Source organism: Anas acuta, chromosome 1 (assembly GCF_963932015.1).
Source record: "Anas acuta chromosome 1, bAnaAcu1.1, whole genome shotgun sequence".
In the NCBI taxonomy this organism is placed as follows: domain Eukaryota; kingdom Metazoa; phylum Chordata; class Aves; order Anseriformes; family Anatidae; genus Anas; species Anas acuta.
In genome coordinates, this window is record NC_088979.1 from 56,230,797 (window position 1) to 56,256,719 (window position 25,923).

General features: G+C 34.4%; 1 protein-coding gene across 10 annotated transcripts in view; it reads right to left on the minus strand.

The window, feature by feature from the left end:
- The window catches only part of FGF14 (fibroblast growth factor 14), a 416,126-nt gene that overhangs the window by 109,637 nt on the left and 280,566 nt on the right, over positions 1–25,923 (minus strand). For 6 of the 10 annotated variants that reach the window (XR_011095178.1, XM_068677830.1, XM_068677905.1 and 3 more), the window contains one exon: positions 3,873–3,983. The exons of the other annotated variants lie outside the window; for them this stretch is intronic. Coding sequence is in view for 5 of the 6 variants with exons in the window: in XM_068677830.1 (XP_068533931.1) it covers positions 3,873–3,983 (111 nt within the window). In the remaining variant the exon portion in view is untranslated. The remainder of the gene's footprint in view (positions 1–3,872; positions 3,984–25,923) is intronic. 10 annotated transcript variants of the gene reach the window in all.

The window sequence follows — 25,923 nt, forward strand, 5'->3', positions numbered from 1 at the left end:
AAAAATGATTGATGCCCTTTTAATATATTTTAAATATTACTGTAATTTCATACAAGGCATGAATAGCAACATTTGAATGTTAAAATTAAGATTATCATGGGAAATATCATAATGCTGAATTTTTTCAGTGGTTGTCTGAGTTCACATATTATCTTCACATGAATCAAAATAAGCCACTGCATTTCAAACTCAGAAATTAAAGAATTGGAATTGCTTGTTTCTCAAATTTGATTATTCTTCCTAGTAAACCTACCTTTCATTTGTGAGACAAAATGCTGAATATAAACTAAAGCCTGAAAATGAGACTTTCTGGATGGAGAAGTCATGAGGGGAATGTAATGCTTGTTACCAAAAGCACATGGATATCTATTTCTTTATAGTTTCTCTGCGATAGGTTAGTTTTCTAAAGCAATAATGGTGAAGTACCTGGAGATCATTGTGAGCACCTGCCCCCAGTATAAGTTTAATTTTCAGCAAGTAATGCTGAGAATTGCTGTAAACGATAAAAAATTATGACTCCTACTACTCCTGCTGAGTAAGATCACAGTAACCAAGTCTACTATTTTAACCACAGACACTCCTGCTTTCATTAAAACAAACAAACAAACAAAAACCATATACCAGAAACTGTAAGGCATTGAATGAAGGAAAAAAACAGCTAAAAGAAAAGAATCAATGCAATGAAGCCTCTTTCCACATATTTCTGTGAGTTTGGCAAAAATGCAGACTGTACATACAAGATAGTTTTAAGTTAATAGTCTTCTTTTGAGAATAAAAGGAAACTAAGCAACATTAACCAATAGCTGTACTAGTTCATACTCTATCACAAAATATAACTACCTAAAAAATACATAAAAAGAGATACCAACAATAAACTGAAACCCATCAATCCATTCGCAATGGTTGACACTTTATAATGGGTTACTCTTCAACAGCTGACTGAAACCACAACTCATTTTGATTTCAGATAGAAGCAAAAGACCCCACTAAGGAGGACTAGCTTTAAAGACAAAAATGAGTGTTAACGTAACCACTCAGTCTGAACAGACTATATTTTGATCTTTCTCTGCACTGTCTCTCCATAACCATGACTCCAATAGTATGTAACATGTTTACTGGTATACATACAAAATGAGTACAAAAAGACCTGTGCTTGAGGGAATTTTAACTTTAAGCAATGCTCTTACTGCTTGATAAAAGAAATTTCAACAGCACAAAATGTAGAACTATAACTAAGCTTCAAACAGTTTCCTCACTGAAAACAAAGTCCTCTTCTCTGTCCCTTGCCATTCACTCACTTTGGTTTCTTCAAGACAGTGAACTACTCAAAGGCTGTGCAGGTGATGAGGACTGCTTCACAGGCTGCAGTGACAAGGAATAGCGAATAGCTCAGCACATGCCTGGAAGGCTTGGCAGAGATGCATGCCCTTCAGCAATCTCAATTACCTCTCTTTTTATGAAACACACTTCAAACAGAAGTCCTCCTCACCACCAAGGTAAGCGTATTGTCCTATTAACAGCTAATATATGTCCATCCCTTTGCCCACTGGGTACATTAAATAGGCAGACTACAAGCACACTGGTCAGGAGAATTTTCCCCTCACACAGGAGAATTCTTCCTTTACTGCTGCCAAACCTGATTTATCGGTTTACTTATTTTCTCAGACATGAATTATCATGATAAAGAGCTCACCAAATAACAGATCAGAAGATGAGAAATTATATCCACAACAAAATTATTTTATAAAGTAAGAAAGAAAAAGGAAAACAAAATATGCTGCAATAGAGAAAAGTGATAGAAAATAAAAAGTTCAACAGGTCATGGACTGGAAATGGAAAAGAGCTAAGGAGAAAGACTGACAGCACGAAAGAAGTACACATAATCATATATTCATGACTATACCAGATGGATCAATCTTTTCAACTGCTGATACATTGTTGATACTAGTCGATATACTGGCAAAATTCAATGTGAAGATTGTATGTTTTCCTGGCAAACAACATGGATTTTATACATCTTTATGGTGTAACCTAACTATACTATAAAATTGGACTACTGCAGAAATAAACAGTGAAGCACACCAGTTAGAGAGTAAAAATCCTTTTGTAGAAAGAATCACTTTAGCCTAAAAGCCATGTTGAATTAAAACATTATATTACCTAACAGTATTTATCCAAAATATGGATTATATGGATTACATCCAAAATATATCTGGTATTTGGTTGGTTTTGGACAAGTTCTATGTTTCAAAATATTTACACTATAAGATATTAATTCTGCATTTTGGAACAACTGAGAAGAATAAGACTGGCAGACAAATGGAAATCCAGAAAGAGATGGAAGAGGGGAGAGAAAAGACAAATAATAAACAAAAAAGGGAAGATTTGTAAAGCTGACAACAGAGAAAAGAGGAAAGGAAGGCATGATCAGCTAGCTTTGTGAAGATTCAAAATCCACAGATGTCTAAGATTAAAAAAAAAAAATCCAAAATTTTTGCCATCATACACACCTTTTCACTGAAGTGGAAAATTAGAGAAAGGAAGAGAGTGGAAAGGGAGAGAAATAGGAGCTTGCACTCTAAGACACATTACTTAGATCTCATCTAAGTAAAGCGTCTCTAAAAAGGAATAATCTTGTCTGTACAACATTTTAGTATTTGGTCCAGTACAGAAGTGGGCATGAGAGATGAACACACTAAGGAAATGGGAAGAAAAAAAAACAAGGGACGGGGGAAACAAGCAAACAGAAACACACTTGGAAAACAAACACAGAGAGAGAAATATTCATCAAAATAGATTAGTCAATTATTTTTCTCAATTCTAAAAATAATATAACAGTAAGAGAAGCTCATGCTATCTGCTGATGAAATATGTTAAAATGACAGCCATGCATTAACAAGTAAAATAAGGAGCATTGCCAAAGAAAGCAGAAGCTTCAAATCCCTTAATTTCTGCAGCCTAATTCCAACATTCTTGAGGGAACTAAAGACTTATTTATATATGCATAATAAATAGATAAATCCTTGGTATTAAAATGCTTATAATAGACCCCAAGACCACATAGAAATATTACTTAAATGTTCCATTATCATTGAACTAAACAAAATACAAATGCTCTTTGCAAAATGGAAAATTAAAAGTCAAGTTTTTCTAGAGTAAGAATACATTTGTTTAACATTTGCAGCTGAAGTTATCAAATGTATATATGTCCGTTGAATGAAAATATGTGGCAGTATCATAGGAAAAGAATACCAAAGAAATGATCCACACTGCCCATCAAGACCACTCTCGTTTGGAGTATTTTTGAAAATTGTAGCAGTCCCCACACTGGCAGAAATCCTGTTTAAATCACTGGAACTCTTGCTAGTGTAGGGACAGACTGTAGGATCTTTAGCTCCAATTCAGCAAGGCACTTCAGCCTCTGCTTTAGGCAGGACTTTGATAGCTTGGCACACATTTATTTGTTTTGTTGAGTCAGTGCCTGTATGATCAGATTTTCAAATATGTTTTTTATTCCTTTATCTTTTTTGTTGTTGTTACTTAATCAAAAACAATAAATTTCTGTTAAATGTATAGTTTTATTTTTTTTTAAATATTACATGATTTTACCATTTTTATAAAAATATCTGAAGACAACAGTGGCCTAAATATCTCACCCCCAAGATCCATTGGCACTTACACCTTCAGAGGGAATACATTTAGGCCAGCATCCTGCACAAGATGTGCCAGGCTTCCAATTGACAGAACCCTCTTCCTTTTGACAAAACACATCAGAAACCCTCCAAATACATTAAAAGTGTTTCTGCATGTATACACTTGAATGATTCAATCTGCGTGTGCGATTAAGACATTCCCCTATGACATTCACTTACTAGAATTACTGCTGTCATCCTTGGTTCCATCGAGACTTCCATCGGGGTGCATTTGCAAGTAGTAGCCTTGCCTGCAATATAACCTGGTCACTATACCCTTGAGCTGGGGATCTGAAAGACAAACATATTTTGTCACTAGCCTCAAAACTTTTTCCAAGACTTATCCCTACTTCTCTCACTGTAGAAGGAAGTTTGGTGAAGCACCATTGCCGTCTTAAAGTTGTACTAGAACAAGATGGTTCCTGATGGAGATGGAGAAACATCTTTCTGCAGAGTATAATTATGCCAGTTTCATGTCCTGTTCTCTGTCTTAAACATCCTTAATTACAATTAACAGAGGTAAAACAAACATAAAAATAGAATACACCAAACACTCATAGTCAAAAGACTTAAACTAGATTAAGCCCTACAAAACTTTGTAGCAACAAGCAGCAAACCTTACAGAAGCCTAAAAAATTAAAATTAATTAATTAATTAATTAACTACTTTTATTTAATACTTGTTAGTAACTTACTGTACTTCACATAAGTTCTAAGATCATGTGCATGAAAGCATCTGTTTCATTTCACTCGCTACCAGAAGTCATAAACTCATCTGGTACAATATTTTGTAAAAGTCCCAAGATACCAATCTAGAGGCAGAGGCAAGGTGATTGCCATAACTCTACAAGCAAAAAAACAAAAAACAAACAAAAAAAAAAACAATAAAACTACCTGAGTAAGATAAAATTAAATGGGAATTCAGGTAGCTGAACAGCTAAGCTACCTACAATTATAAAACTTGCCAAGAATTGAGTAGGTGTTACCAAGCATCAACTTTGTGATTCATCTCAAGGATGGTGCCTTACCAAACCACTTACTAAGCTGCTGAAAATTTGGTTTGGTGATGAAGAAAATGACATCACATCTTAAAAAAAATAACAGCGCTACACGTGTGATACTGCTCCTAATATTGATAACATAAACTATTAGGCCCAACTATAGCCATTCAGTACAATATGGTATAAACTTTTGGGGACATTGGCATTAAAGGCTTCTATATCACATTATCCTTAGCTCTGCAGTAATGAACACAAAGACTTTGAGGCAGATACGTAAAATGAAGAAATGAAATTTTAAGTAAGGCAGAAATGATTTTCATGCAAACCTGTAGCCAGAATATAAAATCCTCCTTGAATTTGTATATAATTGCTCTCACAGTCAATCATGCTGTGTTACTTACAGTATCCTAAGGGAAAGTGAAAATAAACACTAATAAATGAAATTGTCTCTAAGTGGAATGATCTAAAGTTTTCTACAGAAGCTGAGTTCCATGAAATGTGCATGAAAATGATACATTTTTCTTGAAAATGCAAAGTCATATGAAACAATAAACACATCTAAATTAAAAATATAAGTTTAAATTGTAAATATCATAGAAATATTAACACAAACTGTTGAGGCATAGAAATAAAGTATTTTGTGATAAACAAGAACATTAAAACTTTTCTTTTGCTTTTAAATGAAAATTTTGATTTATTTATACTTTAGCAAAAATTGCTCTGTCTTTATATGAGAATAATCAATTTAATATATATAAATATAAATATAATAAATTTTATTTTATTTGAAAGTACTGCCTTAATCAACAATATCAGGCAAACCAAAAATATTTTCATCGTTTAAAAGTTAAAAGTGAGTTCCTCCTACACAGGTACTGTTCTTTTCATCGCATTCTTTCAGTACACACTTCCAAATTGACAATTTTAAACATACTTGCTTTATACATACTGACATTGTATCTTAAAAGACTAAAGAAAATAACTAAGGCAAAATTATTATAACCAGAGCTTTAAAAAGTATTTACAGGGAAAAAATATCAATATTTTGAAAAGCTGTTTCTATATCTAACAAACAAGAATTAAATCTGATTTTAGCTTAAAGTATCCCACAGGAGGGCAATTAGTCAATTCACTATCACCAGTTGTTTATACCTACCACTACAAAGGAAAAATGCAAAATTTAGAAGTGATTTTCAAAGTTATTCTTTATAGTTATTCTATTTATTGTTTAAATTCTCAAATAAAATCTACTTTGTTACAAGAAATCACACGATCATGTCTATATTTTCTCCAGAAGTATTACTTAAAATTAAACCAAAATTTACCAACTATCCAAAACTGTATTTGAATGAAAATAATTTAGTGAATAGTTATGCATTTCAGCTAGCATTTCAGACTTCATATGGTGGGGAAGGGCATAAGTCCTCCATTTATTTGTTCACTCAAGTTCAAATACAGCAAAACAATAACTATTATAATGTGAGACAAGAGGACCTCAGTTGTGTTTTATCTCATTTGTATACAGTTTTAATAGTTCTAGTTGTCAGAGAATAGTCACAAAACAGCTCTTTCACTCAAATATTTCATTCAAAGCTGGAATTTATTACTAATAACAGGATATTAATTAATATTTTGATTATGCCATATAGGTCTCTATAGACCAAAACAAGGAGAAAAAGGTCCTTTTTCCCACAAAACATAGCAATTTCAACTTTCTTTTTACCTTTTTTTTTTTTTTTTTTTTTTTCCTACAGATTATTAGAACCTTGTTTATCCATTCTTCTAAGAAGGTCTTTTCTACTTCAAGGTTAAAACTAATTCCTGACAAAAAAAAAAAAAAAAAAAAAAAAAAAGAATCATAGAATTTTTACAAGTTTCTTGATTGTCATATTCAGTTAAAATAATACTTCAGGTCTACAAATCAGAGTAAGAGACGAGCTAAATATTTAAGCTGAACAGTGCTCAAAATACTGAGAGAATTTGACAAGACAATATGTTTTTATTTTATTTTTCATTATTTTTATTTTAGGAAAAATTAACCCAAATTTAGTGATGGGGTTGTATGCAATGACTCATTAATCTCAATGCAAGTCATAATAAGCAATAGTCAAAATGCCTACTCTATATAGTCTGAAAATGGATTAAATATCTTAAAAGAAGAAACAGACAATCTCGCCAGGCAAGGAATTCATCTCTTCACCTTGCAGAAAGATAAATGATTCTTTCAGGTCAATTTTGAGATAGTTGGGCAGCAAGCAGTACAGAGAAATCCTCTGGTCTCTGTATTGTTACGGCATTTTATCTATCTATTGTCAGTTGATAACATTACAGAAACAGTCTCATCTTCAGACAGTTTGCAAATGAGTTTCTCAAATCCTTCTTGACCACACTTATTTATTTATCTTTATTGTGCATTAGAAAGCAGGAGCTAATAGCAATACCCAGTAATACCAACAAAAGCCTACTGCTGCCTGTCCTCAGGTACCCGATACCTGATGCTAGTAACTCCCACCATGCTGATGCAGGTAGACAGAAAAGCAATTATCCTCACCCTTTACTCCCCACACATGCCTTTTTCTTCCCACATGAAAGAGTAAGGAAATGGCAAGAGAACGCAACCATAAAACACAAATTATCAGGATGAGAATGGATGATCTAATCAAATAGCTCCCGTTTCTCATATTTTTTATTATAGATTTTATGTTAACGGTTCTGTAGTAGTCTTACTTGTGTCACCCAGACAAATATGTGAAAAAAAAATTTTGCATTCAGTTCTAAGCACTTTGACTTCAGCCAAAAAGAACAAACAAACAAAAAACAGAAAAAGCCCACTTCACCATGAGTCAAAATTAAAAGTCAATGCAACATCTCCTAATGTTTTTTATTGATCTTATTTTAGGTCTGTACTTCTGATTTTGAACAGTTCAGTGTGACAATAATGCAATGCCCCACCATGGAGAGAACCATTCTCGCTTGTAATGTTTAGAGAAATCCTATAAAATTTTGGAAATGTTCTCTTGAATGGACAAATCAACACATTTCCAAACCTCTCTTACACAGCAACCTGCATAAGAGCAGTCACTTGCAGCCCCTTTTTATTGCTGCTTTCTCTTGTCAGTGGCAGCAGCAGGAGGTATGATTGCAGTTAGCATGCACACTCTGTCAGTAGCCTGATGTCCTCAACAAAGATAGAGTTTAATTAAGTTGTCTTTTCTTCTCTCTCTAATAGTGGCTACAAAAACTGTTTTGTCATCAAGACTTGACAAGTTGAGTACAGCTTTTGCTTTAGAACAATTACGACATTTGATGTTTTAAATTAAAAATATTTTCTGTACATAAACAGAATATTTTTAACATTTCCTCTTCCCTCACCTCTCCTCCTAAGGCTGCCAGGACAGATCTCTTCAGAAATTTTATAGATTTAAAATAAACAAGGTTATAAACTCATTAGAAACATGTTATGGCATTTACCTTTCATTTCAGACATAGATGAACTTACAATGCTACAAACAACGGCAGGTATGCCCATAGTGTTTTAACACCATGAAAAATGAACACTGTAGAATACACTGAAGTTTTAATTTTACATGAAACTCCTTGTCTTGCTTTTGGTGCAAAAGTTTAAGTCTTAAAACTACAGTTATATTTTAAAATTTATTTTTATTTTTTACCAGAGGGCTTTTTGTTGGTTTTGTTTGTTGTTTGTTTGTTTCAGCCTGGCATAATTTATCTACTCCCTCTCTTGAGTAAATAACAGTTGCTTAATCTCATTCTTATGGAGAATAACCTACACTAACCAGTTAATTACCAGTCTGTCACAAGTTCGTCAATGAGTCACATGAAAATGTATTTATTTAGCAGTGTTTATAGGTAAATTGTGCTCCTATTGCATAGCATAAAACTCATGTTAACTGGTAGCTCCATGTCTGTCACATTTTACTTGCACTTTACAATTTGTATTTCCCTCTTGCAGTTTTTACTTTTGGATAGTTAAGTACTAAAAATACCACTCACGTTGGTCCAGAATAAACCAGCCACCTTTTTTGGCTCTCTGATGCTTCAATAGTCACTGTGACTTGCCTATCATTTTTTTTTTAATTATTTTTATTTTTTTCTCTCTGACACAGTCTGCATTTGTTAAGAATCTTCTCTCTCCTGTTATACTTGATTTGAAATATCAAAAACACTTCTAAGCTTTTTTAGGATTAAAAACAAACAAACAAAACCACAACCATATCTAACCTGTTTTAGGATTAAAAAAACAACAACAAAAAACAACCAAACAACAACCAATAAAACAAAGCAACAACAACAACCAATGAAACAAAGCAACACACAGATTTCTTGGGAAGTTGTGAAGCACAGTGCCCACCTGAAACACAGGCATGTCTCACCCCCTCTACACCCACCTACCAACTAGTACTCAAGGCCCAGGATGTGTAAAAGGCCACTGCTTGTCACCTTCTCACAAAAGAATTCTGACAGTACTGTTGTGTGGAGTTTTGGACTGGGATTTCTTGCAGTTTCTCCTGCTGAAGCCATTCTATATAGTAAATTAACTGCCCACCACAGGAGGCATTAGAGTCTATGTGCTAGATCATAGCTGAAGGCAGCCTCTAGCCCTTCACTGACATCTGTGCATAAACTCCTTAATGTTTCATATTAATGTATGAAGATCATATAAAATTTTAAAATGTGTCAGTACTACTCAGTAATTTAGAAACATTTTCCAACAGGTAAATCAGCTACAGAAGGAGGGACCAAATTTAATGTAAAATAATGCTTCATTATTTTTTGATTCTCATTTGAAGTATCCCTGTTCCTGCTGAAACACTTTTCCCAGTATCAAAAAGTTGTCTTTGCAAGCATACTGTTGATATTTTAATTCCAGCAGCACTGAGAAGCAAAGGTACAGTCAACACAGAGACCTACATCATACTCCTTTCTTTTTGTTTTTGGTGCAAAACCTGCTGTTTCCCAGCACACAAAAAAGAATGTGCTTTGTAAGGATATTTTGATCCTTACACAATCACAAAACAAGGCTTCTTCAAACAAGTATCCAACCAATGAAGAGTTCAAAATGCAAAATTTTGTTCTTCATTTAACAATGATAAAAACTTAAATGCTCATCTAAAACCCCCCATGTCCGCCCCCCTGCCCCCACGTTCATTCTGAATATTAAACTCAACTGTTTGTGATACAGCTCTTGTATTCAAAAGCCTTACACACTCCCAACTTCTTTATAATTGCAACTGTCTTGTCAGTCTCTAAGTGTTTCCAATGTTTTGATCTTTTGTTTGTTTGTTAGTTTTGTTTTACTTTCCATCTCTGATTCTACTGTTAATGATTTCAATATCTCATAATACACAACAGCCAACTAAAGCTTAATTAAAATATTTAAAGAAAAATGTCTTTTAAAGAAAATTTTTGCTCTGTTCAGAAAGGAAAGGAAAAGGATATAATGTGAACTCAGAAAAGCAATAGTTTCCATTATTCCCTGTTCCCATAAGTAATAATAGTACTTATTCTGAAATGCTGTGGCTTTGTTATTTCTCTGTACTCACTTATTTTTCTGTCCTCTCAATGATTGCAGAGCACTCAACTTTGGTGTTTATTTTTAACTCTACTTTTTGTCCATTCATGTCTAACATCACAAACCCATCTCTCACAGAGCCTCGCACTAAGAACATATTTCAGAGGGACACAAAGTCCCGTCTGTCTGCACTGTCATCAACATTTTCACTGAGTTGATGAAATTTCTTGGTAGACTATGAAACATGTTGGAGTTAGACAGAGTGGTTGCTTTTTGTGAAAGTATAGCACTGTACCATTTCTGCTGGTGTCTTTGCCTTTGTATTGGGAATGTCTTTATGTTAACTGCACATTGGGGTCTCTTCCACTTGTGTGCACGTTTTTTCTCTAGGACTTACAATACATTTCTAACTACATGAAATTTGTTTTTTTCCATGTGGTTTTATGTGAGCAAATGTGATTGTCAATAGAACTACAGCAACTTGACTTCTTGCTGGGATAATTTTTATCTGTTCAAATTCATAAGGTGATCGGATTTAATACACTCGTCTATCGCATAATTATTTAGTATCATTTACCAGCCTTTTTTTTTTTTTTTTTTTTCAGGATGGGAAGGGAAGAGGTTTAGGTTGTTAAGAGAACACACGGTTTCCAAATAAATATTCTAGACAGATCATGTTTAATTTTAGTAACTTTATTTAATAATTTGCATTTATCTTCCTACTGGACTATATAGTACATTTCCAGTATTTTTGATCTTGCAACATATGACTTTATTTTCTGCCTAAATACTTTCTTTTAGTGTTGATCCATGTTTCTTCTATTACACTAAATTTCAAAGCCCTCTGATTTCTCATTATCTAAAATACCTGATGATATGTTTCTCAGTTAACACTAAAAACATTTAAATGGAATTAACTGTTACCTAACAGGCATCACCACTGACACTAAAAATTATGTTTACACAGCTATACTCGTGCTCTCAAAGTTTACTTTGAAAAGGTAATAAGAAAATTCTATTGTCTAAGTTCTATTTTACACCAGCTTTGCTATTTTTTTTTTATTTAACCTTTTAATTTTATGTAAGACAAAAAATATCAAGTTTTATGAATCATCTTGTCTGGAAAAACATTTTCTACTATTTTGTTTAGGATGCCTTTTTATAGTTGAACATCTTAGTTCTACCTAGTATTTTCTTCTTTCTAACTTCTGACAATAAAAAATCATACAAAATATTGCTCAGCATTCCTCTTGAAAACAAAAACATTAAACAATGGATACTGGGTTTAAGTAATTTTTGTGTCCTCATTTTTGCAATGGGCTCTACTTTGGTAAACCTCCCATAAAAAGGCCCCATGATGAAAAAAAAAACAAACAAACCTTATTTTAGTCACAATCAGAAAATATCAAGGCACCACAATGTGACAGATTCTATTCCCATTTAATTTATGTATAAAAGTTGACCAATGTGTTGCACTTTGAATCAGTGCGTAAGTGGATTTTAAGAATGAGATTTTTCTGAAGATGTCAGTACACACTGTAAGCACAATAGGATGGACATAAATGATCTTTTCACCTTTAAATATATGTCAGACAGCACCTAACTTACCAAAGAATGAGTATGATTATCCCTTTCCTAAATATTTCATATTTTTAGAATGAACTGTGTAAACATTACATTTATTTTTACATCTTGATTATTGGTCTCCTTGCATGCTGCATCACAAAGCAATGAAGTATTTGAAATCAGTCCGTATTTCTTTGACAAACTGACTTAGAGTTAAATTTGGAAATAAATAGTCTATTGAAAAAGTATTCCAAATTATCATGGTTATGCTCAATGAAAAGAGGATAGCTTTATAATTTGCATTCTGAACAACATTCCATTTTCTATTGTTACATGGAGGAAACTCCTTCAATAATACCAAGTGGCAGGGGTCTGTAACTTGTTATTAACTTCATTTAATTCTTGCTAGAATACACAAAAGCACATAAAATGAAGTATATGCAATATCACTTCTGCATTGTGCACCTCAAGAACAGACTGTATTCTATTTACTTTTAGTTTCTTGCCAATAGCACAAAACATCGAAAGAAGGCACATCACTTCTGAGAAATTTTACATTTTTTTTTCTACTGACTAGCCTAAAAAGTGCAGGCAAACAGATAAATTACACTGCCAATAACTGGCACAAAAGAGATTTTATCTGGTTACAAGCAATAGCTAGGATTTGCAATGTATGTCACCGACTCATTGCAGAGCAAAGAGCCTCAATTTTCTTTGGTAACAGGACAACATATAAGGCTTTCCAGGTTTCAGATGTAGCAGTTTCCCAATATCCTTTAGTGAAGCATTCTCAGTTTCTACTGCCACCACCACAAACAGATGCATTACAACACTTTATAAAATTACAAAAAAATCACAAGTTTTTATTTCCATTTTAGTTGGCTTGAGTGGACTGAGCTTACATTAGTGCAAATTTAAGCACACCCATCAGAAAGCCAACATCAACACAACTCTGCGTTCTTTTTCATCGAAGTTGACAGTTCAGTACACAAATGTAAACTCCTGGTTAATAAAACAATAAAAGCATTAACTTGTGACCAAATGCAAACAAACCTATTTAATACTTGAAAGGAAAATCACTCAAAAGGAGATGAATAATTACCAAGGAATTTGATTAATTAATTAAGTTTTAATTTTGTGTTTAACAATGTATAAACCACTGTGATTAGTTGCTTGTATCTGACAGAATTTACTATAAAAATATTGATCAGTAAACTATGAAATTTCAAAAAAAGTTAAAATTTTCCTTCATTGAATATGTTTGTTGTTGTTGTTGTTGTTATTTAATTGTTATCCTTTAACATAAATCCTCGGTGCCAAACCACATAACTCACCAACATTATCTGAAGATATTTGTAATAAAATACCAGCAAAATGTGATCTATTAAATGCAAACTACATTTTAGTCCTCTTCATGAACATGTAATATTACTTGAGATATAAATAGGACTCTAAAGATATGAGGTCAGGGTTAAAGGATAATTGATTATCCAATGTGGAATGGATAATACCATTGCGAAAGGGGAACAAATGCATTTCTATACTTGTTACTGGCTAGAAACTGTCTTTATTTTTTAAAATGTTGTATAAAGTAAGATTACAAAGGTCCTACAAGGCAAGCTGAAGTTTGCACTGTTAATATTAAAAAAATACATTAAATATTTAGGAAAAAAAAATGTGTGTAGGAAAGCATGAATACTCTGGAATTAATTCACACAAAAACTCTATGAAATAATTTTAATATCATTATGCATACAGTACAATTAATAATTATTTAGTATTTTTAAAACATTCCCTTGTTCTTTCACAATGTGTCACTATTTTCAGTTTAAACTTTGAACTGCAAGGAACACATTAATACTCAAGAAATATGAGTTATAGGAAACAGAACTCCTTGAACCAGAAAAATGGCAAGTTATACTAAGCATTTCAGTTGTTCTTTACTATTTGCAGTGTAACTAAGAGTTATCTTGGACTTCTAATTAACAAGGGACCTGCTGAAGAAATAGTAGACATTTTCCTATACTTTATTCTATGCACAAGTGCTTGTACAGTTGCAAGAATGCAGTGAGATACAAAGACAAAAAGAAAAGAAATACATTGCTGTTTTGGTTTTCTGAGATTAAGTTTTCCCCAGAACCTCCCTGTGAGAAACACAAGAATCCTGGTTAGCCTATAGACTGAAAGACCTCTATGGCATTAAACACAATTGGTAGTCTTAAGAGAAGCAGCTTGGAAAACTGATCTTCAGCTAATGAGACAAGAAAATAATCCACTGTACTTTAAGAACACAGACTATTCCATTTCTACTTTAGCATTACAGATTTACTTCTTCTATAATTATCATTATGAATCAGTGCCTCTTTACTGGAGGTAATTCCAGTGGGCCATGGGCCATGACTTCAAGGATTTTTTGTTGTTTGTTTGTTTGTTTTGTCTTTCCCCATCTGTGCTACTGTGAAAGTTGGGAACATACAGAAAGAAAAGACTCCAGGAGCTTGGCTTTAAGGAAATCACTAAATTTTGACACTGATGTGGGACAGATCATAGAAAACCGCTGTAGGCGATCACTCATCAAGCCCTTTTTTGAGGGATCTTGGCACAAACATTGTCACCTTGCTTCTTCTGAACTACTTTTGCTCCAAGCCTCACTTTAGCAAGAACAACATCAATACAAGCAGCAAACTCCTTTGATGCTTTGAAGTTGAGGCTTCTAGAGAAAAACAATCAAGCATTTGTCCTACCATGATTACTCTGGTTCTCTGGCTACTTAATCCATAAGATTTAAGTACTAACCAGAAAATAAGCAGAAGTATACTTGGAACATCTACAGGAAAATGAGCAGATACAGTTCAGGTCAAATAGATTGTTCACTAAGAAGGAATAAATAGTCTTTTGATGATTCTCAAAAGACTGAAAGGGTCTGTTGGGTTTTGGAAGAACTCAGAGCTGGTTAACATTTTGGTGGATGCTCCAAAACACCTCAGAAAACATTGAAAGGGTTTTCAATCTCTAAAACTAAAGTTGGTTAGAACATGAACCAGAAAAAAAAAAAAAAAAGTAGTTTTTGAAAAAATAATCTGAGAGTAAAATAAACAAATAAATAAAAACCAACACAACACTAAGGTCTCCAAAACAAATCTCCCATCCTGTGTAGTGCATTCTTGCTGTGACCTCATAACCTGCTTTTTAATTTTTCTTTGCTTCCAGTATGTCATTGACAACTTGTACCTTTCTTAAGTCTATCAAGTATCTGTACAGGCTCACCTTGCCCTTTTTCTTACATCCTGTCTTTCACTTCCTACCTGCTGTATTCAGCAATCCAGCATCTTCTTCCACCTGTGTATCTTCAGATGTTCTAAGGAGTCAGAAGGACAAAAGACTACCCTCCTTCCTGTTGCCCAACCAAATCTTAATCTTAATAACAAAACGTGATTGTAAACTCAAGCAATAAACAAATATGCCATCATTCACATACATCTTCCTTCAGAAATGTATAGAAACAATAAGATTATCCTTAGGCTAACGATACATTTAACCAGAGATACAAACTTCACCTTGTAGCTACCAGGGAAGTAATACACAGTCTGTAATTTCTGGATTTTGTTTCTGTATACACAGAAACAAAGCAACCAGCAACTTATCAATGCATTTTGTAGACTCAGAATGAAGACACATGGCAGTTCCAAATGTATAAATTATTCTAAGATGTGTAATATACAACTGGCAAAAACAAAAACAAAACTAAAACATATTCCTCAAGTCTTCTGAGGCACAACACTTCCATGAAGATGGTTCCCCCTTCACTGTCTTCTTGGTCAAAACTAGTTATACCAGCACCATTAACTGTCAAGGTTGACATAAAGTCTCTTAATTATGGATGACCTAAGGAAGGTACTAAACAAAGCAAATTCCATGACTTGTAGTTGGTGCCTTCCAAACACAAAACAAGTGAGAATCCTCTGCTCAGGTATGGGTGTCTGAACTGTTTATCCTCAACTCCATCATAGTGATAGGGAGAAATGGGCAGCTCAAGGCATGTTTTCCCTCATTTCTAAAGGAAACGTCAACAATGCATCAAATGAATTAAATGCAGGAGCGACTACTTGTCTACCCAAAAATAGGTATAATGCAGTATTTAGCCCTGTTCATCCCCTAGAGACACTGAAGTTCTCAAGTCTTTGGATGAGCCTTCCCTCCCTAGGACAACTCCAGTCCCAGACTATTCGCTTTGAACTGGACTTATGGTATAACCCAAATAGACCCTCTCAGGTTCTTATTTTGTGTCAGGAGACCCACCTACACTATAAAAATGCTACCATATGGGCACAATTAAATTTAGTTTGCTTAGCACCCTAATCTGGCAGCTGTTGATGTTTCTCACTCAGGGTTTCCATTCCACTCCTTACTTAGAAACTTGTCCTGTAAACTCCCTTACAAAACACACATATTCAACTAGCATGTTTTAAACAGAAATCAAGAACAGTTTTATTCTCTCGATTCATTAGTACTGCAGCAATATCCTGTTAATTCCAGCAAAGACTGAGATGCTACTGTGCCAGGCAGTACTCAGAAGGGTGAACAGGTATGCTTAGAAAGAACAAATTAGACCCTTTTCTGAATATTAATATTAAACTCTCTTTAAATCTCTTATGCGTCCTGAACATTTGTTATACTGACAACTTAAATGTTATTTGAAGCTGAAAGATTAGAGATCGAGAAGCAGGAAACCCAACCCCAGAATTTCCACAGCAATTTTTGTCCATGCCTGGTGACACTCCAGTGATAGCACCAGTATTGAAGGATATCACTGAGCAGCTGTAACAACTCATGCAAATTTGACACTGTAAGGATATCTTAATGACAGCCTTCAACTGAATGTTTCCCTCATCTTTCTTTACTTTCACATCTGGCACCTAAGCTTTCCAACGTGAGAGCAAGGCTTGCAGTTCCTCACTGGGAGCCCAGTGCAGGGCAGGCAGCCCCAAGCCCCACCAGCAGCACAGAGCATGGCTGACACCATCTCAGCTGCAGTCTCATCAGCACACTAACTTCAAAACCCCATGCTAACACAGTGTGGTGTAAAAAATCCCTGCCTGCCATATTTTCATTTTCTAACATTCATACTCCCTTGGACAGTTTGATGAGGTGCCTGGAGGTTATTCCATTGTACCTTAACTACAGATGCTGATGGTGCTTCATACTGCAGGTGAAACCCAATAAAGTTTAGTATCACACTACATTTCATCTGTGTAAATACACAGACATGTACTGACATCAGACATCTTGTGTAAATACACAGACATCAACAATATAACATAGCATGAAATACCCTTCTACTTTTTATTGTGATATAAATTAAAACTTCAATTAAAACTTCTCATCCTCCTCAGTGTAGTCAGAAAAAAAAAAAAAAAAAAAAAAAAAAAAAAAAAAAAAAAGGATATCTAATTCAGGAAACTGTCTAACTGTCTAAAAATGTCTGCTTTCTCTCCAACAAAGCTTACATGGTATATGATTTATTTTTTTTTTGAGGCCTTCAAGGTAGTTCTCTATTTCTATACACAAATAATAGAAGAAATCTGTGTTCTAAATCTTGTTCAAATTTAACACACAAGACAAATTCCCTTTTCTACACACAGACAGGAAGGGCACATATGAGCCTTGATTATGCTTTATTAAGTTATTCATTAAAATCCATGTAAGTGTCTTTGTCAAGCAGGCTATACTTGATTTTTCTAAGAACTTATTTTTAGCTGTGTGCAGAGCATGGATTTACCAGAGAAGGAAGAGAAGGAAGGTGGAAAGAGAAGTTAAAAGCTCTCATCACCCTGACTAATATGCTGTCATGCTTCTGGTGACACGATGGCAGCACCCAGTCCCTGGTGCAGGCAGCAAGCACCCTCCCTTCTTTCTCCACTTCCCATCTGCTTTCACACCACAGCTGTGGAGTGCTACAGAACTTACAGAAGGTTTTTTTAGTGCATTTTTCTGTGGACAAACCAGAATTCTGCCACTTTGTAATCAAAGTATCACTTCAGCTGTTTCTACAGAACATAGCAACACAGCAAAGGAAGCACAGAACATTGGAAAGCAGCTGAGCAATGGCTTTCATTTCAAAATAAAGCCTGAAGATTGGGGCCATTCCCTATCTAAAATAAGCATATAGATTTTGCCCACTGTATTACCAAAACAACAGAGTTTTTTATTATTATTATTATTTTATTGTCCCTTGCCTTGCCTTCCCTATCTCTCCCCCTTCCCCTTCCCTTTTCCCTTTTCCTTTATAAAGTTACTTCCTCCTGATAACAATGAAGTAGAGAATTGTTAGCTACTCATGTTGCAGAGGACTGACACACAGCTCAGAAACTATTTACACCATATGACTAGAAACTTTTTACACCACATGAATTTAGGTTTCTATGATGAGTGCTGACTCACTCTCTGAAAAGTCAGAAACTATTCAGAGAACCCAATGCTAAAGACAGAAGTCTAAAGTTAGATGGCATGAGTAAGGGAACACTGGTGTTACCCTCTGTATTTGCAACAGGAAAAAGACTTATCTGAGACTTCAAATCACCAGAAACTGACTGAAGTAGGGCAACTAACCATTGTTATTAAAACCAAGAGTCATTTGTTTTTTTCTGAAATTAAAGAAGAAGAAAAAAAAAAAAACAACAACAATATAAAAAGCAATAAAGAAAAAAGTAAAAGCTTTTCCATTCATCTCTATTAGACCAAAATGAAAAATGCTGTATAACTTCTCCAGTACAAAACAAAACAAAATAACAACAACAAAAACAAACAAACAAACAAACACACACATACACACACACAAAAGTAAACCACCACCACCAAAAAAAAAAAAAAAAAAACAAAATAAAAACAAAACAAAAAAAAAAAACAGGTCACACCAAAAAAAAACAAAAAATCAGTAAGTCAAAGAATTTAAATTAATTAATTTCACAACATACTAATATTTAATTTTAAAGTTAAGTGTAATATTTTTTTTTTAATTTAAATTGTCTGGCAACCTGAAGTAAATAGTTACTTCAACACTGAAAAAAAAAAAAATCATAAAAATTGGAAATGTCTACCTGAAAATAAAAACCTTACTCCAGAATGCTTCTAGGTTCTCTTCTTTGTCCTACAGTGAGCAACATGGTTAAACTAGTTTGTCTTTGAAGTCTTTTGTTGCTATAAGTTCTGCATTTTAGAATCAGGAAGCTTGCAAAGTAATGTATCTTTAAAAATAGCCTAGTCCCATCTATCCCATCTAACATGAAGAAACACAAAAATCCTTACCACTGGAGCTAATGAGATCAGTTCTTTGGCTTCTGGTTTCATCTACCAGAGTGGTTCTAATATATGTGAAAGTATCTAAAACCTAGAGAACTTGTCATAGTGATATACCCAATTCTAAAATATAGATACATCATGGAAACTACTGCAATACTCAAATTCTCTTAAAAGCAGAATCAACATCCTTCCCATTCAGAAAGTGTCATGTGCTCATGTACTACTGCACAGTAAGTGCCCTCTATGGAAACTCCTCAGCTGCTTCCTGAAATCTCTGGAAGTCCAGCTCTAATGAAAAGAAAGAACAAAGATAGCTTTTGATTTCTTATCAAGATTGCAGCACAAGTTGCCTTTGCATTTCTAGTTTGCATTTTTATTATTCTTAGAACATGATTAGTTTTTGATTTTTTTTTTAAATAAATATTTTAAAGATCATACAATTATGCATTGAAATTATTATTTCTTTATGCTGGGACTTTCAGCTTGAAGAAAGTGAGGACAGCCCTGTTCACCAAGCCCAGATGTCAAGATGTGACAGATACTCCTGTTCACCAAGCCCAGATGTCTTGATTAGGAGAGGAATGGATGTGATTAGACCAATCCCCTTTGCAGGGGATTGGTCTAATCATGTTCTAACATGACTAACAAAGCATGTTCTGGAGGAGAATGAGCACTGGCCTGATATTGCAGTTACAGTAAAAATGCCCAGCTGCCAGCAGATTCCCAGGCAGATCCTAAACACAGGAGATCAGCATCACCCTCACTTGATAGACAATAAAGCACTAAGAGGTTGGATGTGTTTTCCAAAGCAGCAATGAAAATGAGGTTTTCTGCATTTTAGTCAAGGATGTAGAAGCCCCCATCAGGTTATAAAAAAGGATGTGCAATGACTGGAAAAGACACATTTAACAACTGGATATACAGAAACCACTATTTATAGGCATGTCAGAGGACAGTTACTACCCTGATTTTCCATTAAATTGAATGTGTTTATTTGTATAATATAACAGTATTAATCCCACTGTAAAGGCAGGTGGAAGGTTTTTAATAGAACAATTTAAAGTGCGGGAGTGAAAGCAAGGGGAAAAGACTTGCCACCGTTAATAAAATAAATGGATGTCAGCAAAAATAAACATTACTTATCAGAAGCCTTCTATCTGTGTAGCAGAATGACAGATTATAAAATTTTCCCAGTGCCTTAATATCTAGTGATGATTGCAACTGAAAAGACAATAAAAGACACCTTTGTCAACAGTTGCCAGACAATTCTAAATAAAATAAACTAATTTAAAATTATATTTTGTACAATTCATGCTAGCTACTGGATATAGTATTTTGGAATAAATAATGTATAAATGAAATTATCCCCTTTGAAACCTCAAGAAGTATTTTAATGGCAGTGTTTGAGTACTGTTAATAGATCTAAGACTTCTCTAAAAATCCTTACATTTAAAACTGGACTAAATTGGAAATAAATATGAAGATTACCTTTTATAGTGTTGGGATACCAGTAAAAGTCTAAAATGTTGAAATTTCAAAATCTCTTAAATAATTAAATATCAGTAAATACTTCAAGTTTCTTCCACAGAAGTATCTGAACTCCAGATATGTAAAAGCTAAATGTTAGTGATATGAGCTAAAATTAAGACAATTTACTTATTCCATCATAAAAGACTAATTTTTCTTTAGAAATCAAGCTTCTCTTTTAGATAAGAATCTTTTATTATTATTATTTATTTTTTTTTTTCTCTCCTCGTCTTCACAGACCTGGGGACTAGGAAGCTGAGCTGCCACTGCAATGCAAAGAAAAGCTCCCCAACAGTTCAGGCTCACACTCTGCCAGGGAGCCTGCTGTCAGTTCAGGAACAGAAGAATGTTTTGAAGATGTAGACAGCTTGATTTTGGAACCTGTAGTACTTTCAGAGGTCTCAGCTCTCCTCAGGCCTGCCATGCAGTTTCTCAGGAACCAGAAGCAACCTACTCCAAAGTAGGACTCTGGAATAGAAGTCATTATGACTTCTAGAGTACGCATCTCCCAAGCTCTCACAGCCTCTCTTCCTCCACAGCTAGTGGAGCCATCTGCTTCAGGATGTCATCCTAAAAATAAAAGTTTCTTTCATTAACTGCATGACAGCCAAAATATGAACTTTCAAGTCTTGGTCAAGTTTGTCAAGGTCACCAAGTCTTGATGTCTACACAGTCAGCATTTGCATTCGATCAGATGAATCTCCTTCCAAAAGTCAAAGAAACTCAACTGATGGGTTCAAAAGCATACTGGAATGTCAATGGAATCCAAATATCCCAGAAAAAATAGTGTCCTACAGCGACCATCCCTCCATACCACCATACACTCTCTGATAATGTCCTGGCATTGATGAAAAGTATCAGTAACCTATTATCTGACTTCTGCAAAGTATTTTGAAAAAAGCTTTACAGCTATCTTGATTTTTTATTTTTTTTTTCAGGAAAAACAAAGCAAAAAAACAAACAAAACAAAACAGAAAACAAAACTTTCTTAAAGACTAATTAAAAGGAAGGGAAAAACAATATTAGAGTTACTTGTACAAGAATAACTAGAAGTCTGGCAATCTGTATTTTCAGTAGAAATACAGTTTGAATTATTTTTGCCCAACAGGTGAACCAATGAGAAAAGGAACTCAAATTTGAAAGTTCTGTATATTAGGAAAGTGCTCTAAACACAGAGCTGTTTGTTACATCTTGTGATTCAACAAAAAACTCTCAAGCCTCAAGATACTTCTCCAACAAAAAGTTTTTAACAAAACAATCTTTTTCTGATGGAAATTTGAAATTTGTCCAAGCCCGATGGGAGAGTTAAAATAGTTTCAGCTAAAAACAAAACATCGGTCCAACAAACGCTATCAGAAGGACACAAAAGACTGTAACATGTGTCTCAGAAGGACTTCTGTGGACACTTGAAAATTTTGCTTTACTTGCTTACTCTAAAATATTTGGTTAATTCTCTTCTCCTTCCCTGATGATATACAGTCCTTAAAAAAAGCAATTATAGTTGCAAGCATAAAGAATAAAACCAAATTCGAGTGAATATAGCATAACAGAAGGTAATTGAACAATTTGCAAAATTAATGACTCAGAGTTTCTAAAGAGTCTCTTATACATTAGGGCAAAGCTTCACCCCTGCTTCAACAGAAATAGAAAATCTCAGATTTTACACACACACAGGTGCACTGTTCAACCCTCTTCAGCAAAGGTGAAGCCCACTGATCTCACTCCATTATAATTATGTAAAAACACAAAAGTTGCACAAACCCTTACAAAATTTATGTTCAGTAGAGTTGCTGAAAATAAATCTCTGCTTCCTTAAGATGACTGGAATGATGATTGGACATTTGAATCTACACAGCTCTTGATGTTAAGCCTTGCTGTACTTCAACATTCAAAGGTTAGCAAGCTTGTTTATTTCTGATAGTACAAATTCTCTAAAAATTTATGCTAGATAACCAATGGAATGTATTGAAATCTATCTGAATACTAAGCATGGCACATTTTAGTATGCATCCAATAAAACTTCTACAAAGAGAATAATTTTAGTTGTATTTTAAATCAAAACAAATTCTTTATGAAACATATGAGTAGCTTGATCACCGACACTTTGAAACTAACAAACAAACAAACACACAAAACCCCCACAATTCAAATGAGAACCTTCAAATTTACTTGTAATAGGCCACAGTGGCTTAATGAATTCATAGATATATTTCGGTATCTTCAAAATGAAAGTGAACTTAAAGGAAGACATACTTTTAATTCAACTGTAATGTGTAGAAAGACAAGTATTTGCTCAGTTGGTTTTATCCTTTAGAAAAACAAAATTATCTCTGTCTTTTATTGCTTCAGAAAATATTTTTATTCTTTTGAAACTGTGAAATGAGTGACTTTGTATCTGCAAGGTTACTGGAAAAGATGTGTTTCTTATAATCATTCCTCTAAATCTGCTAGTTCATAGAATTAGGTCATCCTGGCCTCTCAAAAAGAATACAAGCATTCCCCAAAATATTATTTTTCCCCTCCGACTCCCCAAATTACAAAGAATATAACCTTCCTTCTATAATATATGAATTACAGAAAATACTTAATGCAGCAAACAGCTTTTACTGTCATTTACAACACCTTGTGTAGCTTGCATGACTTCCAAGCCCAGGACCAAACAGAAAGGCTGCCATCCTAGAGCCATTTTTCCAATGTATTTCACATCATTAACTTGTACCAGCATCTATCCACACTCTGCCAGTTCCCCTCACTAGGCATATCACATTCTAACACAGACAGAATGCATCTACTAAGGATCATCAGTAATGAAGTATTGTATGCTTTCTTTATCGGTTAGATATGTTTGGAAATAAGAAAACAGGGAAGAAAAGAAGTCTGGAAATGGAAAGATTGATGAAAAATTAAGGCACCCTATTCCAGATGATTAAAAGATGTTAGGCAGTGCCGTATATCTCACCTTTTGTAAGGTATCACTAAGCTCTCTCTGCATAGCTTAGCAAATTAAACAAAATCAGCAGTGTGGACCACACTGAGGTTGTGTTAGAAATTTTTGCCAGTTAATTGGTCGCTGATACATTTCAGCAGTAGTGTAGAAAGGAGTCAGGTGCAGGAGTCATAATAGACAGGGTAATAACCTTCCTGAGTGTTTGCAACACTGAAGTTTCCAATGTTAAAGCCACAGTGTTAAAACTTACAAATGTAAACAAAGCCAGAAGGATATCAGAATTATCAGTAATTAATGCACATAAATGAGCTCTTTTTCTAAAGTGCTAAATGCATTTTTTTGTTGTTGTTATTAAAACTCTGATCATGCATATATTTCTGCCAAGGTTACTTCTAATGTGCAGTAATTACTCTCAAAGTGTTGCTTGCTAGGTCCAGTGATGGAATGAGGAGTAAGTTCTGCCCCTTCACATGCCAAAATGAGGAATTTCAGTTTTGAAAGATATATGTATATGTAACTTTACTTGTTTCTTGACTTATAGAAACAAGTAAAATGGATTCAAAGTGTCTGATTTAGTTTACGGAAATCTTTACAGAAGTGGGTTGTGGCCGTAAGCAGGTTTTGTCTTTACAGTCCCAGAATCAACTGACTATATTTATTTTCCCTTTACAGAACTGAAACCAATTCCAATTACCTGTTTTAATAGCAGAAAACTGTAAGAAAAATAAACTCAGTGAAATACACTGAGGATACAAGAACAAACCTGCAGTTCAGAGCTGTTTCAGTGAATTCTAGCCCTTCTTTACTACTCATCATTAAATGCCTCTCCACTTCTAGCAGAACCTGACTTTACTGCCAACTCCACTCCACTGACCAAAATTACATAATTGCCATTAAGTAGTGTGTCACAAACAAACTATTACTCCCCTTGGTTTTGTTTTAATATATGAAATTACAGGAACATGGCAGATAAGAGGCATTAAAGAACCTGTAAATTAAAAGGTAAAGCTTGACTACTTCATGTTACAGTACTTTTTCAGTAAGTCCTGTATACCTACCATAGGTTTTCTTAGATGGAACAAAATAGGTATACTCATTTTATTCTTTTCCATAGGGTAATCAGGTACCTATCCAATGTGGCTATACAGTCCTGCCCAGGGAGGTTGTGTGTATCAAAACAGGTTTTGAATAGAAATGTTGTCCTGACAAAACAGAAAATACAGCATACTTACCAGTGTGAAACCCTACAAAACTAAATGTTATTTTGTTTTCCCAGATGACAGTAAAGGCATTTTCTGAACAGCTTTGTTTAATAATTTGTTGGTATTACTACTACGATTTCCAAGCCACAGCTTTTAGGCAGACAGTGCAGTTTCCAGTCCACTGTAATGTTCTGCTCTTAGGAGGTGACTATTAAGCAGACCACAAAACACTTCTCTGTTTTTTTCCTTTTTTTTTTTTTTTTTTTTTTTTTGAGTACTCTCAAGGTATAGGCATAAGATAGCATGTTTTCCCGTGGTTTAATTCTTGTCACAGCTGAGCCAAGGGCACTTAGGTCTCAACTTCATCACAGAAAGAGTCATCGTTCTCTTCCAGAGTCCAGGTGCTTGTTGAAGCAACATTCCCTACACTGTACACGCTTGCCACAAATGTATGGAGCAATATTAACATCTAATATCATAACTGATCTACATGTGTTACACATTATAGTTGCATCCTGCTGCTAGGAGAGTCAGACCAACTTCTCTCCTTCCTACTGCTTTTCAAATTTAATTTGCAGACAAATAGCTACCCAAGCATAAGCAGCATATAAACACCATGGTATCTGTTTCACTGTTCCCACTGGAGCAAGAAGTGAGACTGAGCACTGTCTGATGTTACTGTAAGGAGTAAACAACAGCCCAGCACATCATGGCTAGCCTTTCTTCAGTCTTACGTTCACAACACAGGATGACAAAATAAATCCCCATGAATCCAAATGGCAAGAATGAGCAGCTTCATACTGGGATGTTTGGAGAACAATTCTGTTTCCTTTCAAAAGCATCTCTGCTGAAGTTTGCATGCAAAATTTGTGGCAAAGGGCTTTCAGAGCTATAAAAATTCATATTTCTCCTTCTTTTGTGGGAATGCAAATAGGAAAATTTCTCTCTTGCTCCACACATAGAGTCTGAATGACCCCAATATAGAAAATTAATCTAATCTTCTCACCTTCCATTTAAACGGCTGCTTAGATGCCAGTAAATAAATAGACAAACTGACAATATTCAAAATGAGCTCACCAATCAGCTGCCTTACAATTGTTTAAAAAACACTGATCCAGTAAAGAGAGAAGAATAAACATAACAAGCCATGCACTCAA